The sequence below is a fragment of the Aythya marila genome, assembly GCF_965140915.1.
Source record: "Aythya marila genome assembly, chromosome: 21".
Classification (NCBI taxonomy): Eukaryota; Metazoa; Chordata; class Aves; order Anseriformes; family Anatidae; genus Aythya; species Aythya marila.
Window position 1 is genome coordinate 6746459 of NC_139062.1, and position 18807 is coordinate 6765265.

The window sequence follows — 18807 nt, forward strand, 5'->3', positions numbered from 1 at the left end:
CTCTTGAAGTTATGGCTTTGTTCTGGCCACGGTCTTTTCTGTTTCAGCCTGGTTACAGCTCAAGTTCCTTAAACAAGTTTCCATCCTGTCTCTCCACCCGCTTAAACTTCAAACACTTCATAAAGCTTTGGATCACTCTTAGCTTAAATATTTTCTTTTATTCTTGCGTTCATAAAGTAGGTCAGTCCTGAGTGTGACATTTTTTGTATAAAACAGCTTTTTCCAGGAGTTCTGTGGTTGATGAGTAACGGATATAAAACTTAAGTGTTTGATCATGACATTAAAACTAGAATTGATTTTGAGTGGAATGCTATTCTGAATTTTGCAGAGAGAAAGAGTGATTTTGCTGGGCCATATGCCACTCAACCAACTTCCTGGGCAGCTTTATAGAAGGTGGTTTTACCGGAGATGGAAGAACTCTGTCCTCGGAGCAGACAGATGTAGTTTGGCAGCGTAACCTTTAGCATGTTGGTCAAGGGCCATGACTGGCTCATGACAACCATGGGACTGTTTTTTGTTGTTCCTCTAACAAACTTCTGCCTGTAGGTAAGTGCAGGGACTGTCCCCCTTGTGCTCTGCGCAAGAAAGGTCTGTGCTTTTATGCAGAAGAGGACCGATAGTTTTTCTTTGAATTGCCATCCTTTGAGAACAGCTTACCCTTTGGGGATGTTTCTGAGGTACCCCATTAGGAACTGCAGTTTTCCTCCCACATCGGGTCTCTTGCCCATCTTAGAAGTGATGATTGCCTTATGTTGAGCCTTGGATACCTTGGGAGAGAACTCAAGCTCTAGAAAACAGAGATGTGCCACTTAAAAACAGGAGGGTAACATACCAAAAACGTGTATCAAGAACAGGGGGTCAAATAAAATTCTGTTCCATCCAGGATCTGTGGGGGGCTTTCAAATTGTTCTGCTGCAAATACTGCCTCTGGTTCTGATGGGTATGTGCTCTGGTTTGCCCATCCATTTCCATCACAGGGAAGATGCCTGTTTATGCCTTCCCGGAACTTTTTCCAAGCTGATTCTCTCTCATGCTCGGATTTTAGTAAGGGCTGATTTTTATTTTTTTTTTTTAATCTGTGGTGAAGGGGTTTCTTGGAGATAGTCTGGATTTGTTGCAAGGCCAAGTTTGAGTGTAGATTTAAATTCCTAACAATTTGTCTGTCATCCAGTTTTTCTTCGTGTAGCAGCCAATTAACCTGTATTACTAATAAATTTTTCTTGAAGAAAACAAGTTTCAAGTAATGTTCCCCTCTTCCAACATGGCTTTCATGGGATTTGATAGTCTTCAGAAAATCCCACTTCAGTACATTTTAGTTGCTGCATGGGGAAAGGTAAAATCTAATGTTGTGACCTGTTCTATATATTTTCTCCCCGTGAAGAATGAGTGATGTTTTGGAATTATTATGTATTGGTGGAACACAGAGGAGGCTCTGGCTAATATTTATCCCGGCATGCCTTGGATTCATAATGGTTCAATCACTGGCATTGTTGTTTGAGTCTCAAAATACTGGATCTGACTATGTCAAAGCAACTTTATTGAAATAGCATGTTAGTATTTAAAACAATATTAATACTATATTTGATTCATTAAATATACAAAGGCAAGTTAAAGCATTTCCATGTGTGCACTGTTAGTTCTGGCAGGAGGTTCTTCAGATGGTTTTATGTGGTTTCAGACAACATTTTAGCACATTCTTAAAATACCCACAAAAGCCTTTATGTAAAATCTCATAAAGGTGAACCACATAAAAATGATTTTTTTCCTGTTTCATGTCATTAGGATCAAAGTACAGTAGGTAAGAATAAATTTCCCAAAACCTTGTTTCAGTCCCTGTCTTAATTAATGTTTCATGCTCATAGCAAGCTCATAAAGTGTGTAATAGGGGAAACTGTCTGTACGCACTAATATTCTCAGCGATTTCTCAGTTCTTTTTGAATGAAATCACTTATTTTTTATATGAATACTTCAAGCAAACTTTCTGTGGAAATGGGCGGTGCTTTGTGTTCTCTGGTCTTTGAGTCAAACTGGTCAAACTGTTCTTTGGTCAAAGGAAGCATCAGTCAGGTTGGAGCTCAGCTTTGCTGAGGGACTGAAATTCCTGTTAACTGCATTAAACAAAATCCATTTGTGAATTCCCCAGGGGATATGGTGTTTGTTGGTTTGTTAGGTTTAAATTGCCTGCTGGAAGTCTGGCTTTAGCATGCCTGTGGAGCTAAGGGCTTTCCTTTGATGGCATGCTCTCGGTTGCCTAACAAATATCATAGGGCAGTGCTGTGTATGGTTGTTTCCTAAATGCCTGGTCTAAGCTTGTTGGTGACTAGCAGTAGGCAACCACTGAAAATAAAATGATGTGTGATGAGTTAACATGAAGTCGTATACACTCCTTGGGACAGCACTGATTTTGGTATAGGCATGGATGCACACTACTGAGGAGAATCAGGGTTGTTCTAGGGACTCTCTGCCTTAAAAAAAAAAATATATATATATATATATATATATATATATATATATATATATATACTGGACCCATCTGTAAATGCAGAGAAAACATTCAAAGCTACATAAGCTATTTGTAATACCTTCCTGATACCTTTTCTCTTGGCTTGTGGAAAAGGATACGTTAGCGTCGCTGAATCTGCAGCACTTCAAGCTAAGACAAAGTCCAAAACACACAATAAATGAAATCTTACATGCCATTAATAACTGTCAGGATCATGTTTAGAAAGGAGGAGAACATGAAGATGGGAGGTTTCAACAAGTTTTTCACGTCGGCAATGAGTGATTCTGTCCTCTCTTGCTGAGGAGAAACATGCAGTCACTTGCACATCTTTGTGATTGTGCCACTCGTGCCAGCGAGGTGCAGGAACACGGAGCTGCTTAATCTGCAGGGCTCCTGGGAACTGTCTGTCACAAAAGCTCCTCGTTTCTCTGGGTGATGGGCTTTTGCTCTCCTTCAGACAAGAAATTCCCAGGTGTTTTGTTTTCTTTATATACATACTTGCAGAACAGTCAGAATAAAAACCATCTGACTACTAAAATTTCTTGTCATTCATCTGTGTTTGCTGAAGCTGCCTCTCCTCCTTTCCTTAACCTTTCACCAGAGGTGGTGGTTCTGTGCAGCATTGAGTTCATCAATGAGATCTATGAGTTGTGTGCCATGACAAGTATTCCCTCTTGTGTGATGCTCATTATGGCTCTTTGATAACTTGAGAATGGAGACGGTTGTTAAATGCGGTAGGTTACAGTTTCATTTTTCTAGAAGCCAAATTTGCTCCTTGTGCATCACCCTTCCTACAGCCTTGGGTTGTTTACCATTATTTTAAAGTGTCTTTCATCTAGCACGTAAGGAGCTTGGCAGTAGTGCTGTAAAGGAATTGAGTTCTGCAGATGTCATTGTTTTGTTAGTTTTCTAACAGTGTACTTTGTACTACCAGAAACCTGAGATTTAGGTGGTTTCTGTCATCTACTGTATCTGAGGCTGGAATAATATGTGAACCTAGACAGCATCTCTTCTAAGAACTTTGGGTTTTGATTCAATTCCACTTGGAATAAATCAGTAAGTTATCTTCACACAAACTCTTGAGACAGCAGCATAAAGCTACTTACTTGCTCCCTTCTGTCTTAATTAGCAGACCTTGTTGTAAAGAACTTCCAGCCTTGCCCAATAGCAGGAGAGAAGGGGGGGGAAAGAAAACCAACTGTAAAATAAAGTCTTACACTCAGCCTACTTTGTAGCTTGTGTTTTCACCAGCTGTTACATTTAATTGGAATGCAATTAAAGACGAATTGTTTGCTCAAGTACTGTAGAAAAGCATAGCTAGCTTTGTTTCTCACTAGACTTTTATTCTCCTTTACAGAAACATAGTTTTTTTGTAATTAAAATGTGTATTATAAGATGATATGAACTGGTGTGTTTCCAGGTATCTAACTATTGAGAGAGTGCTGTCTTACCATTAAAAATCTTTGGTAGGATATAAAGATTCTGTATTATTATTATTAGACTCTGATTTAGATGTTGTTTACTTTTAACATACCTATTGGATTGCATCCTGCAGGTATTTTGAAGGTGGAGTCTCCTCTGTCTACCTCTGGGATCTGGATCATGGTTTTGCTGGTGTGATCCTCATTAAGAAAGCTGGAGATGGATCAAAGAAGATTAAGGGATGCTGGGATTCCATCCACGTGGTGGAGGTTCAGGTACAGCCTCTGGGGCAGCTGATATTCCTAAGTGAAAACAAAACCCAGTTAATTCCAGACAGTTAACGAGCACAGGTGTTCCACTGAACAATACAATATTGTGTTAGGGGCTGTAAACTTCTTTTCCATGTTAATTTTTGAAAATTCCCTGAAGCAATTTGGATAAAGATAAGTCAGGGCTGTAATCAAAAAGAATCCCAGAAGAATTGAAAGTATGTTACTTTCTGTGTGTGTGATTCTGAGATTTTTTTTTTTTTTAATGTAAAGGTCTACAGATAAATACCACAAATTAGGTAATAAAAACAAGGTAATGGGAGGTTAAATTGCTCTAGCTAGATTTGCTTTTGGAAAATTGTAGAAAGGTGCATGCTTGCAATTGTCTGTCAGAAATAGACTGTGCTCTGTACGTGCACTTAAACGTACCTCTCCTGTTGCATATGCAATCTCTGGGGCCAGCCACCTTTTAGTTTTTGGAGGGGTTTTAATCTTTTGTGTCTTTCCTTTTTCTTATCCTTCCACTTCTAGGAGAAATCCAGCGGCCGTACTGCTCATTACAAGCTGACCTCCACAGTGATGCTGTGGTTGCAGACTAATAAAACTGGTTCTGGTACCATGAACCTTGGCGGGAGCCTTACCAGACAGGTAGGTCTGCAAATTGCACTGGAATACCCTACAGCCCCTTGCCTTATTTATATATCCAGTAGCCTCAGCTGGGAACAAAAAGTTTATTTTGTGAGGTGTTGTATAAACATCTGTTTTCCTGCTTCATATGCAGCCCAGTGAAGCAGTTAATCTGCAGTCGTGTGATTACCAGGAAGCCCTTTCAGCTTTGCCTGATGGCAGAATAGCTTTCAATTAGAAATACAAAATATTCAGTAGGAGCTCAGATTTTATTTTAAGTCTTGGTTTTGTGGTTGGTACTCTTAAACTTTTATACTTCTGCATGTGTTGCCTGGACAGATCATTTTATCTTTAAGATTTGCCCACTTCATTACTAGAAAATTCCAATAGGATTATAAAAACATTACATCTCTTTTTTTAAAAAGCAAGGTAGGCCAGACCTGTATTTTGCATAGACCCTAGGATTCTTCTGTTCTTAGGCTTCACGTATCTTCTAGTATCCTTCTTCATTATTTTTCATCCTGCTGTACCAGGACAATGATTTAAATAAATAAATATCTTCTAATCATTTGTTTTTTGTGCCAGTTCTAGTTACTTAGACGACTTCTTGAGAAAGCCATTTTTCAGAGGGAAGGTGCCACACTGATGGCTGTTCAGGCAGTGCTGCTATCTTAGGTCTGCCAGGTCTTGCCTGTCAGACACTGACTTCACTGGCTGAAGGTGCTTCTGCCCCAGCCACCTGCCCAAAGGGTCCCTTCTCTTTATGGCGTGCTGCTGATGAATTGGGGTTGCTCAAGATCTGGATTGTGGAAGTCAGTGACTCAAGAGGAGTAATAAACTCTGGGGGACAGGAGGCGTATTGTGTGGTTGTGAGTGGCTAGAGAGATTGACAGTTGCTAAGACTCCTTTATGAGACTTCCCAGGGCAGACCATTGGTTTTGATACAAAGGACAATGCAGGCTGTTAAACACTCCATGGTTTTGTAGAGGTTTGAGGCAGGTGAGGGAACAAAGGATCAGTGATGGCAGAGAGAGGAACTGAATTGAATTAGCATTGTAGTCACAGAAGCTTGCTCCTAGGTGATTTTTCTTTCCACGTTGATTTACAAAAGAGGCTGCTGCAAGAGCAGGAGGGGAGAAAAAGGCGTCTGGAGACAGTTTTGAGCATTGTGTACTCTTTTAAAACATTTGCAGTACTTACACCCGAGTTATGGTGACCCGGACAAATATTTAATCACAGGCCTTCCTAAGACTTTAAATCATAGCTGTGAAGTGGACGCCAAGGGCTTGACTCGAGCCATGGCCTTATGGTGTGTGAGAGCTTTGCCAAAAAAAACAAGAGTCTGTTGAGAATAGGTGTCCTCAGTACACCTTGGCCTGAAGTGCTGGGCCTTGTTTAGTTTGACTTTCACTCTCTTAGCTTTAGTGGGGAGATTCATGCTTCTGTCATCATTTTAACAGTAGACCATTTAATTCATATGTGATGCATTAAAGCAGGGGCCTGCTTCCAATGTAAGTAACCATAAAGAAGCCACTGGGGTAATGATGCACTGCTTCTGCACAAACAAAGGAAACTTAAAATCTAAAACTCAGCTTTGGGCTGGAGATTTTCTGCTTTGCAGGCTTAACGGGACAGGCTTCGTCAGAATCCAGCACAGAAAACGAGATCTTCATCGTGCCTTGAGGTGTGCTATGGGAAAAGGAGCTCTTTGTCCTGAGCTGCTTATTTGGCTGTAGCTGGACTAAACTCCTGAGTGCCAGGCTCTTGCTTTTTGTGCTGTAAAATCAGTTTGCCCCATTACCTAGGGACAGCAGGTTTTGTTTGTACTTTTTGATGGGCTTTTTATACAGCCTGCAGTGAACTTAAGCATTGAAAGTAGCTTTTAGTTCTCTCTTGAATGGCATGTTACTGTTTAACTTAGACAATATTGGTAATCTGTTGTTCTAAGCATAATTTTGAAATAATTTTGTCTGTGATAAATTGTTCATGTTTTTGGTAAACTCAACATTTAAGGTACTTGACCACCTTTGATCCTAAAATGTGAAGAGCAGATGTCCGTATATTTCAGTGGAAGCGTTTGAAGTGTTCACAAGCTTTGTAATATCCTGGCTTATAAACTGATGGCACAGAGAACCTTTCAATGCTTGGAAAGGCAAGGCTGTTGAGAGCCATTACTTTGAAATCAGTTTTGCCTCATAGCTGCAAATTGGTTACTTTTCAAGCGTTGACTGGAATGATTAACTTAGAGGCCAGGAGCAGGCGCAAAGGAACAGCTAATGGAATGCCTCCTGATTTACCACCTCTGGCAACTACAGAGAGCTGGGCATGTCTCACTGAAATGCTATGGGGAGCGTTTGCAACTTCTTATGAAAATGCTTGCTCAGTAATTCCCCTTCCTAATGTCTGCAGATTACACTTGGTGCAAGTCCTGTTTGTTCTGTAAATGGGCAGCACAGCACAGTACTGTGGCAGAACTGAATCTAAAAGAGCCCAAGACATTCTTTGCTGTCACTTCCTATTGTTGAAACATTGTTGCCCCACATCAGACACAAATATACCTCTTTTTTTTGTTTTTAATTTTTGTTGCCTTTATCGAGACAGTTTGGAGAAACTTGTCTTTACATTTCCAGAATATCCCCAAACTCCTCTTAGAAGGCTCCTGCTATAAGGGTATTCCAAATGTTGAATTCCTAAGAATAACGTCTTTTTTTTTTTCTCCCCCTGTCTAAGACACCATATATTTCAGTGTTCCTACACCTGGCTTGGGGCCATGGGATGGTATGTTCCGGGTAGATACTACTTAAAGTCACTTCCCTCTCCTATGTCTACTTTAGTGTCATAGTGTCATTAGTTTATTTAGTGTCATAGTGTCTCAGTGGTTTTCCCAATGCAGTTCAAGTGCTGCTGTAGGAGCTGGGATATCTATACTGTTGTCCCTTTGTCTTTGTTTATAATTGGAAAGTAACTGTACAAGCATTTTACATTTGTAAGTAGGCAGAATAGGGAAAGAGAAGAGATGTGAGAAACTGAGTGAGGAGCTGACCTGTTTTAGGAAGTTGAAAATCTCCTTCGTGTAGCTTTAAATTTACTTGACTTAGTGGTTTTCAAATGAGAACTTAAGGCTTTTCCTTTATCCATTCAGTTATGTAAAGGTATTTATGACACTTGGAGTGTGGACTAATTGAAATGAAACGTCACGTTCTGAACAGAGTTTTGGATTTTTGCTTTTGGTTAAAATGTGGAATTCAAATACTTTCCTGATCAAATATAGAAATGTGTGTATATGTACACACACAACTCAAAAATGTATATTGTGATTTAAATTTCTTTACTTAATTTATGTACATTCATAATCGGTTTATATGTATGTACAAACTTCTATATGGAGAGGATGAGAGATTCTTAGCCAGCTCTGTGCATGTGGGATCTATAGCACAATTTCTTTGAAAACAGGGAGAATTACAGCCTCAGTGACATCTTCACATTGGACATCGCATTAGTTCCTTATTGAAGGAGTCCTTTTGTATGGGAGAACACTTTTTTTTTTTTTTGCCTGGTGAAGACTTTGTAGTTATCTTTAGCAATATGTGCTGGTGTTACACACTGCGTCTATATTTGTGTTTGTAGCCATCCCACTTTGACTACAAATGACATTAGAGAAGAAATTTCTGATGCAACTGGAAGGCTAAAGCTGTATTTTGTGCCCTCCTCTTGCTATGGTCCTCCCCAAAAAGGCAAGAAAAATCAGATAGAGATGTTCTATTTTTACAGTTGTCTAAACAAGGGTGCTCTTCCAGGCAGTCAGTGTTCTGGAGACAAGCCTGGATGCTTTTCAAGAGAGCTCGGAGCTGAAGCACCGCAGGCCAGGATGGAGGAAGTAACTCTCAGCGCACATCCGATACTGGCAGGCTTCAGTAAATACAAGGGCTGAGGCTGGAATTTGGATAGGGAAAGAGTGATCAGTGTGTTTTGTGCTGTCTGCGTCAATGAAGGGCTGCAGATTGAAGGGCTGTACATCTGAGAGGAAAGGAGCTCTACCTTCAGATTGCAAAAAGGAGCGATGCTTCCAGGGAAATGGGAAACGCCAGCAGCTTTTCAGTTACCTTGCACATTCTCCAGTGGCTGCAGGTAACTCCCACCCGCCTCCTGATTCAAGACAGATGCCTGGCAGATGATTCTCTCTCTGTCTGACAGACGTTAAGGTTCTGTCCTCTTTGTAGTGTATGTTGGCATTACTCATTTGCCACGGCACTGTACTGCTTTGGCTGAGCTTTGTGGTTTCCTTAGGCTGCATTTTTATTTAGAGTAAGAGCAGTCATATGGTCCTGTTTCACTTTATGCAAAGTAGATACAGCCTTCCAGCTTCCTGGCAGATAGTCAAAACTGCACTTTGCTGGTCGGATTCCTAGAGCCCCCCCTCCTTAAAAACCAAGACTAACAGGTGCCTTTCTGAGATCTCATAGCGTACAAAGAACCCCTGTGTGTTTCCGAAGCCAGGATGAACATTGTGAGGAAGTGCCAGTTTGCTGAGGAAGAGGTTGGCTCAAAACCTATAGTTTATTTACATCTGAAGGTGTGGGAAGGAGAGGATGTAAAGTTGTAGGGGAAATGAAGCCTGGGATTTCAGATTAAAGCAGTACAGATGTGTGTTGATTTTCATGCTTGAAATACTCCGTAGCAAAGGTGGAACATTTTGCAGAGCTTGGATGAAGGCTGGTCTGCTGTAATCTGAGCTTTTCCTGTGTTTGGGAAGATGTGCCCTGTGATATATTACTGCTCAACAAAGCACCAGAAGAGACGTTTTGCCGTTTATCATAATAGGTAAATCCTCTGAGGCTAGTGCTCTGCAATTAGGCAAGTCATATATTTTCATCAAGCTGAGCTTTCATGTAAAGGCCTATCCCACTGACTTCCAGATGCTGTAGCAGTAAGCAGGGCGCTGGAGGAGCATGTTTCCACCAGAGGGATCTTCAGGTTGTAGCTGTCATGATCCTTGATCCCCACCCTCAGCTGTCCTCCAGTCCCATGGAGGCATCGTCTCTTCAATTGCCAAGGAGTATTTGGGGCGTGGAGGAAAACAGAGATACACTGAGCAGTAATCACCCAGGAAAATGTTTCTGGTTCCTGTGGCATATGGATCTTACAGAGTTTCAGTTTATTTAATAGCTGGTTTTAGAAAGAGAGTAGAAGAAGTGAGCAAGTGGGGACTCGTGGCATGGAGAGCTGACGTAGTATCACCGGTTTTGCTCATGGTTTTGAATGTGCAGTTTGGTGAAAGGTAGGGGATATCTTTGGTTCCATTGATTAGAATAAATACGCTTGAAGACCATGAAAGGATGAGGTTAGTTCTTGGCTGATCTGTATAAAACCGCAAGCTATGTAGAGCTCACAACCTTCATTTAGCTAGTTAGAGTTTGAAATAAGTGTTGGAGAAAAAGGCCAATTTTTGCTTAACTGATATCCAAATAATTCCACATATTTTCCACCTGGATACTTCAGTCTGCCCACTGCCTGTGGCTTGGGAGCCTTTGGCTTACATTGGTCTGTTTGTGTTTCATTAAGGAGATTTTTCACATTGCTCTATGGCCAGAACAGCTGTGGTTGTTGTCGTCAGTTTTTCAGAGTGACACAGTGGATGAATTTGCTTCTTATCTTTCTAGTATTTTTAGACACTGCCACGATGAACCAAAGTGTTTATCCAACGTACATTTCTCTTATTAACTCTTCCTCCAAGCAACGTTTACAGAAAGCCCAAACAGCTGCTCTGTTCTGTGTGGGGAACATCCAAAGTGACCAGCCAGCCACCGAGAGCTTAACGTACCCCGAAGAGTGAGTTTCCCTCTGAGTCAGACTTGTAGCAGATGGCTGGGGAAATGAGGCAAGGAAGCCAAGCAGTGTCTCTCTCGAATGGGAGAGGAGCGACTGAGCCATGTGGATTGGACTTGGCTCATTCTGGAGCATTAGGGTTTTTGGCTGAGCTCAACAGCAGATGGGGAGTGACAGTGGGAAGAGGAGCTGCTTGTTAACGTTAACTTAGAGAATGGAATTTCCCCTCCAAGCAATTTAACCCCTTTATTTAAGCAGATACAAGCTTTCTGCTTAGGACCGTACAGTAATGGCCAACGGAAGGAACCTTTAAAAATCCCAACAACTCTGCTGTTTGTATAACATGGCTGCTTACTGACTCTGAACTCCATTAAAACAGTGTCTCATAACATCTGGGCTTCTATAGCGTATAAAAATGTTTCCATTCTGGCAGCAGATTTTATGGAGATGTAATAATACACTTTTTGCAAAAATAATTCTATTTTCAGATTCTGTTTCTTACCAATGAACTTAGCATGGCCAGGTGTGGAGGAGATGCAGTGGGGAGCTTGTGGAAGTAAATGACCCCCTGCCAGCTCCCCTGCTGCCCTCCATTCGGTCAATTTGCTGATAGTTCCCAAACTCACCATAACCTGTGTGTATGTGCACGTAGTTCAGATTTCTGTCCTCCCTCTACTGCGACTGGATCCATTCTCCCGGCAGCATGTCTCCGTTACGTGTAAACAATCTGACTATTCCTAAAGGAAAAAAAATAATCTTACTCTTTTTCTCTCCCTCTTCTAGGTTATCTTTTGCCTTTGGGGTTCCAGCTAAATTACATGCTTCCCCAAGCCTGTTAGAGACTTGGCTTATTAGAAGAAACCTGTAGCTGGTCCAGATACTTAAACTGTACCCTGAGGGAGGGATACGAACAGATGGATAAGAGAATTCAGAGGGATTAGTAAAACCCTTTGAAGACTGTTCTTCCCACTACATTCTTCTCCCAGTTTTGTTTTCGTGCCATCTCAGCACATCTTGTGCTGGTTGATGTTCCTGGGACTGACGTTCATTGCTCAACAGCTTGTCTGTGTTTAGCCAGAATTTTCATCTCAAGAACTTGGAAAGACGGTCTCTTTCCTAGCATCAGAAATTTATAGATCGTGGACAGACAGCCATGGCCTCTAGATGAACATTATGTTGGGTAAAAGGCAGATGAAATATGGAAAGTATGGCACTCTGCAGTGCCAGCTTCCAATTTTTGATCTTAGTGATGAAAACTCTTGCGTAGTTTGGTACCAGTCTGCTGTCGAGGCAGTACTAAGGGTGTGGTATCATGGTATATTTAAATTTGATCCAATTCTGAATTGCTTCTACATAATGCAGTCTGCTTTACACCCCCACCCCATGCTTAACACTCAGTACTTCCTTCTCCCAGCAGACAAATGTGTGATAAGCTACTCCTCTTTTTGGTCTAAAAGGGGAAAAAAAAGACTGTAAAATTTCTCATATACTTGCATTAAGTTAAATTATCAGCAGTCTTTCAGGTGGTTGTGATTTTTTTTTTTTCATTTGACTGTTCTTTCCTTCTCTACTGGAGTGCAAATAATGCTTAGGGTGTCTTTTGCCAGGAGATCCTGAAAATGGAGAATGTGCCCCATGTGTGGTTGGAGATAGTATTTGAGATGAAGATGAAAAGAAACAGCTGATTTTGCAGGGATAGCTCACAGCCATTAACACTGACAGCACCATCCTCGTGTGCATCTCATCAACAACATTGTTTTCGTATCCACATGCTGTGCTGCTAGCCCTGTTACACGTTCACTGCCATAGATCTCCCGCAGTCCCTTAGTAGGTAGGGAATGACAATTTTGTAGTGCCTGTCTACATCGGGGGGCTACAACAGGATTTTACTTTGATTCATGGCTTTCATTACGCTGTGTTCCTGTTACCAACATGTGAGGCTTTGTCTAGTTCTAGGAATTTCTCAGCATGTTACCAGCCTGTTTGCACACTGAAAGAACAGTTACTCCGGGATTTTGAGGCTCATGTCTTTTATTCCTTCTCTTGACAAGTAAAGCTGTTGTGCATCTGCTGTCAGTAGATGAACGAGAGCGGACCAGTGGATCTGTCTCTTTTCTTTCTAGATGGAGAAAGATGAGACTGTGAGCGACTCCTCTCCACACATAGCCAATATTGGACGCTTGGTAGAGGTAAGTGTTGTGAAGCTATCACAGCTTGAGCCTGCTGCAGGTTTTCACCTGCATATTTGGTCCTATGCCAAAGAACTCTGCTGTGTGCTCACTTTTGTCTTGACAAATTATTTATATTGTACCAAGTCTAATGGTGTGAATGTTGCTCAGTGTTTAATGGCTCAGCATTCCTCTTAGCATTGTCTTCCAGCAGTTTGTAGATACAGAAAAGCTACTCTGCACTGCTCAATACAGCAGTAATTGAGAAGTAATTTGAGAAGAGAAGACTGGGAGGGGATCTGATTAATTTTTACAAGTATCTTAAGTGTGAGAGACAGAGGGATTTGACCAACCTATTTTCAGTGGTTTGTGAGGACAGGACAAGGGGCAACAGCCACAAAATGGAGCCCAGGAAGTTCTGCACCAACATGTGAAAGAACTTCTTCACGGTGAGGGTGACGGAGCACTGGGACAGGCTGCCCAGGGAGGCTGTGGGGTCTCCTTCTCTGGAGATATTCAGATGCCTACCTGGGCAGCCTGCTCTAGGGAACCTGCTTTGGCAGGGGGCTTGGACCCGAGGGTCTCTTTGAGGTCCCTTCCAACCCCTGCAATTCTGTAATTCTGTGATCTTCTTGTGAAACAAATGGTCCTTTCTTGAGAACTGCCTACCAAATCCTCTTGTTCATTTTTACAGTCATTTTGGGGCAGAATTATTTGAAGTCTGGTTGTATTTTTCAGAACTGTCCCTTTAACTTAGATGTTCAGTGTGTATCAAGTGCTCATTAAATCCACTGGAATTACTTTTGTTAGTGCTCAATTTTACGGAACCTGTTGGTCCTGTATGCTCAGCACAGTGAGTCTTAAAGATGGGATTGTGTTAGAAAGGTTTTGGTGTAGCACTAGTTTGCTGTCATTACACTGTCACCTATGAAGATGTTTGGATTTCTTTGATTCTCAGAGCCACTTTGCTAAGAGAGGAGGAAATTCTGAACTGAATTAGACAATAATACATTTTTAAAGGTACTGGGAAATGAAAGAAAGGCAGATACTTTTTTTTTTTTTGATCCTTTTTTCTAAGTTTTTGGCCTGAGTAAAAGCGACCTAAGAAAAGAAAGAAGCTGTTTATTTGGAAGTCCTTTCTCTAAACTGTTTCGAAAAACAGTTTTAATGAACTGGTTACCAGCTTAAAAATTCAGAGAAACTATAAGTACAAAACTGTTGCTCTGTCAGCTGTGCTAAGTGACTGACTTGCCACTTGTAGCCTATTCAGTGCCAGGAAATTATTGAGGAAAGCTGAGGTGGAACACACTTGCCTTTTCTGCAGATCAATGCAGAAAAGTTGATAGGTGGACAGAAACTGCCCTCTTGTGGTCCAGAACATACATCCCGTGTGTGTAGCCTAGAGTAATATTAGGAGAGGACAGGAATAGAGCTATGTCTTTTTATCACAAAGACCAGAGAGACAGGGTCATACTATCTGCTGTGAGGATTAATTCGTTTACAGCATGAATTGTGCTGTAGCAAGTCTTGTATGTCAGGATGAATACTTAAGATATAAAAAAGAGTAAATGCAACTGTCCTGAAAACAGCTGCAATGACTAAAGACTTGTTTCTTTTTTTCTAGGACATGGAGAACAAAATCAGAAGTACACTGAATGAGATTTATTTTGGAAAAACAAAGGACATTGTTAATGGGCTGAGGTAAGGAGCTCTCTAGCTGACCATTGGAACCCCTTTGCCTCCCTGCCATTCCCCTGTAGTGCCTGCAGCACTGTCCCCAGCTTAGCAGTGGTCTGCTTTCTCGCTGGAACTCCCCTTGCCTTCACAAAATCTTTTCATGTCCCTAGTTATTCACCTCACTGTGCTGTGGAAACATTATTTGTTGTGTGGTGTTTAGGGACCTTGTAACTACAGGAATTTGAAGTGATGTTTAAATCCTTTGTTCCCTCACCAGGCAGAAAATAGCCCAATTAGCAACATTTGTACTTCAGAATTCTTTTTAATTAGGAGTTTTATTTTTCACAGTTCTGAAAGTTGTACTTAAATTCTGACTTCTTTCTAATATTTTTAAAAACAGCCACTTGGTCCCAGAATTAAGTCGTGACATTAATGGCTTGTGGTGCTTAGGATTTGTTTTAAATTCTGTCTTTCTCTCAAGCGCTGCTGGTCAAGATATAGTGTGCTAGAACAGATTAAGTGAATGAGCCCTCTGTGCCTTTTTGTAGGGAAACTACTGTACTTCCCACCCCTGCTCATGTCTGGTCAGGAATTTTGTATAGAAATCCCAAGCTGGTAGTTCTGCTTGTAGAGAAAAGCACAGAACTGCGATGCCAAATAATTTTATTTTAAACTGCAGATAGAGCTCCCCTGCACAGTGGGACAATGTAGAATAAGCAAGTGGAGCACTTATGCATGCTGCTGTTCTGTCTTGTAAGGAAATATGAAAAAAAAAAAGTCAATAACCTTTCCTTCAGATGATAGAATAATGGTGCTAATTAAATACATGTATCTGTGCTGCCTTCTTAACAGCATGGGCAGACGGAGTCGACAGCGTCTTGACAAAGCAGCTGCTCTCTTTTTTTTTTTCCAAATCCGAGCTTTCATAACAGGTCTCTTTTCATTTGTGGTGTGCAGGGGTTTTGACAGGAAGCATTTAATAACATTAAAAGGAAATATGTAATGCAGTCTTTTTGCCTTGTGAACATTGCCTTAAGTTTTGGTAATTGAATCTATTTCCTATGTCTCCCCATTGCTCAGTTTGAGTTATGTTATTTTGCGCATCGGGGAGACGACCTGCTCAGAACCGGTAACACATACAGCATCTGGCCTTGGCTTTTCCTCTAGCCTTTTTCCTGTTTCTTCTAACTGTGTATTTACACTTATTCTTCCTAAGTGTGCTTCCAGTGGTTTCCAAAATACCAGCTCTGTGTTACATAGTTCTTCTGACTGTTCTTTTCCCTGTTTACTTCCCTCGTTTCCAAACTGCTCTCTGTAGATCTATTGATGCTATTCCTGACAACCAAAAGTATAAGCAGTTGCAGAGGGAACTTTCTCAAGTGTTGACCCAGCGCCAGATCTACATCCAGCCTGATAACTAAACCAATCCAGGTACCCCCTGCCTGTGAGGTGTGACAACCAGCACTAAACCAGGACTCACCCAGCCGAGACCTCTGCATGATAACTGAGGCCAGAACTAACCCCTAACTCCTGCAGACTGATAAATGACATCTGATCCATGTTTCACCCAAGGGTTACTTCTTAATAGAGCCAACTAAACGTTGTCATTTGACTTGACATGTTACTTTACTCCATTTGAAGTAGCACGCTCTGAAATGTGTCAGGACTTACCACTTCACACTCTAGCTTGGGAGCAAGAAAGGAGCACATGGTCATTTACCCAAAGTGGTGTTAGCTTGGATTTGCTCTATCCATAAGCCCCAGGACCCTGTGCCTTGTGCACCATCACTTTTTTTACAGCTGTAGTACACCACCTCAGTGAAGAACTTCTCTGTAATCTTGAATTCCTCCTTGTGAAAAGACATGAAGTCTTGAAACTCTCAGTTTTGGGAGAAAAAAGAAAAATCTATGGCTGTGGTACTTCTGAGAGTTCTGAGAAAACGTGAGCTTCCCCCACATCACCTACTGCCTGGTGTACCTTGAATTTTCTCGGAGCTTGAAAATCCAGGCCCACTCGAGCTCTGCTGAAACATTTCTAGCTTCCACTTGCTTGTGCTCTGCACAGCCTCTGAAGGGATTTGTTCATATGCTCTCATTTGCTCTGGAGCTCTGAATGTCTAGGACGCACAGCAGTGACTAACCCTGAGCCAGTTTAACCTTCCACTCCAATTCATAATGAGTTACAGATGTTGTCTTAAACACATTAAGCTGACGAAGGGGAATATGCACTGTTTGTTGATAGTGGCTGAGAACCACTTCTTTAGCCTGTGACAAATGCAAATATAAAATGTATATATTTTTATTAAAGCAGCGGAAGTCTCCAGAGACAAGAGAATGGAAATACTGTTATAAAAATGTTAGGAAAATAACTGACACAAAGAGCAGCCTTGTTTACTGGAGACAGCATCCAGGCAAAATGAGGTAGCTTTGAGTACAGAAGAGGGTGTGAAATATGGCTTATGTGGGGAGAAATCCTCCCAAACTACATCTAACCACTTCTGTGTTAGCAACTCCTGAAAAGTCTAGTATTACTATTCTATTAATGATCATATTTAAAAGGTTTTTTTCTTTATATTGGAAGCCTTTTACTGTATCATTGGAAAGCAAGGTTCTTCCCCAGCTATCCAACAGGGCAGTGAGCCGAGATGACTTTGACTTATTTTTTTTTTCCTCTATAACCAAACGTTTAGCTGAAAGAAAGCCCTGCAGTGATCTTGCTGACGGTTTCTCTGTTCTCCTATGGTTGCTTTGGTTTGCTAATTACTATAGGTAAGGTATAAATTGGAAAAGCAAATTCAAGAAGAAACTCTGGGTGATTTTCTCACTGGTGAATGTGCCGGAGAGACATTTTGATGTGGCAGCTCTACCCTGGGTGATCAGTCTGCAAAAAAGCGCAGGAGCTCTGACAGCTGGGCCCTTTTCCCATTCGTTGGTAGAGGCTGGACTTCTCTACCTTCCTGGCGTGGTCCTTCTGAGAGTGAGAGCGCTAACATCTTTTGCTGATGGTATACTGGGATTTTTCCAATCTGTAACATTAAAAAAAAAAAAAGGAATCTCCCTCCAGCAACTGGAGGCTGAGTGGAACTTCTGGGGAAACGTCTCTTTTGGTGCAGTCCTTGCTAGACTTAACTTTGCTTTGATATAATCACTGAAGTGTTCACTTTGCCTTCTGTTTTCTGTATTAAAACAGGCGAGTTGTTTTATTTCCTCTGAGCCTGGGTTGAGGTGCTTCTGCTATTGTCTCTCATGCCAGAAGAACTGTTAAAAACACCTCCTTTTGAATGCGTTGCCTCTGACTTGTGTTTTTACTTCTTCCCCACAGGTCTGTGCAGACTTTTGCAGACAAATCAAAACAAGAAGCTCTTAAAAACGACCTGGTGGAGGCTTTAAAGAGAAAGCAGCAAAGTTAAAATACTCTTCATGCTAACAAGACATGCCATGCACTCGTTAGATTCCTTTCTTAGAAAACTCATTCCCCTGACCTTTTCTGTTACGTCACGTCACAGTTTGCATTCAATACTATTCATGCAACGCCATCTTCTCCCCATGAATAAAGCTGTACAAACTTTTTCAGTCTCTGAGGCCTACTTTGCACCCCATTTTACTATTGAGACCTTAGGCTATGTTTCTGTAGAAGTCCATGTATTTTTTTCTCTCTTCCACCCTCCCCCATTTATATGCATACACACGGATCATTGTTTGTCTTTTCCTCCCCACCCCTCCTGCCTTTTGTTACATTGGTGTAAAAAATGTAAAACAAAAATTTATTAAATACTGTGGTGTGTGAAAGAGGAAGAACTGGAAAAAAAATCTATTCCACGTATGTTTGGGGGCTGGGCACAGGGCATGGCTGGTGGGAGGGAGGTAAGAGAGGGTGTTCCTTGGTGTTGTACTATACTGACTAAACCAGATTTGCAAGGAGACATTGATTAGGAGACCTGCTGAGAGTTCTGCTCTTCTATAGCCTGGTTCCAAGGCGCTTTTCTGTCAATTTTTATGGAATGCAAAAGGAGTTTTTGTTTTGATTTTTTTTTGTAAAGCTTAAATTGAATCTACATCTGATACTTGAGCCTCCATACTAAAAAATAAAAAATAATTATAAAAATAAAATTAAAAAAAAAAAAATCCCAGGAAGCAGTGTGTGCAGTTGGTGTCCTCCTTATTTCTCTTTCCCTCCTGCTGCATTACGTGGGGTTCTCTAACTGAAATGCTGTGAACTCTTTCCTTTGTAACAACTGGAAGCAATCATGCTGTCTGGAGGTAGGCGTGTACTGGAGAACAAAGGCGTGCGATGAACTCCTCAGTTATCCAAACA

The 18807-nt window shown here is 41.3% G+C and overlaps 1 protein-coding gene across 3 annotated transcripts in view; it reads left to right on the forward strand.

Moving 5' to 3' along the window:
* CAPZB (capping actin protein of muscle Z-line subunit beta) overlaps positions 1-18060 on the forward strand; it is a gene marked incomplete at its 5' end in the record, with an annotated part of 62859 nt that extends 44799 nt beyond the window's left edge. For 2 of the 3 annotated variants that reach the window (XM_082777048.1, XM_082777047.1), the window contains 6 exons: positions 4059-4200; positions 4726-4842; positions 12771-12836; positions 14440-14516; positions 15811-15923; positions 17815-18060. In XM_082777048.1, coding sequence (XP_082633174.1) covers positions 4059-4200; positions 4726-4842; positions 12771-12836; positions 14440-14516; positions 15811-15913 — 505 coding nt within the window. In that variant the 3' untranslated portion in view covers positions 15914-15923; positions 17815-18060. The remainder of the gene's footprint in view (positions 1-4058; positions 4201-4725; positions 4843-12770; positions 12837-14439; positions 14517-15810; positions 15924-17814) is intronic. The other variant, XM_082777049.1, reaches the window with a different exon arrangement.
* Positions 18061-18807: the final 747 nt, after the last annotated feature.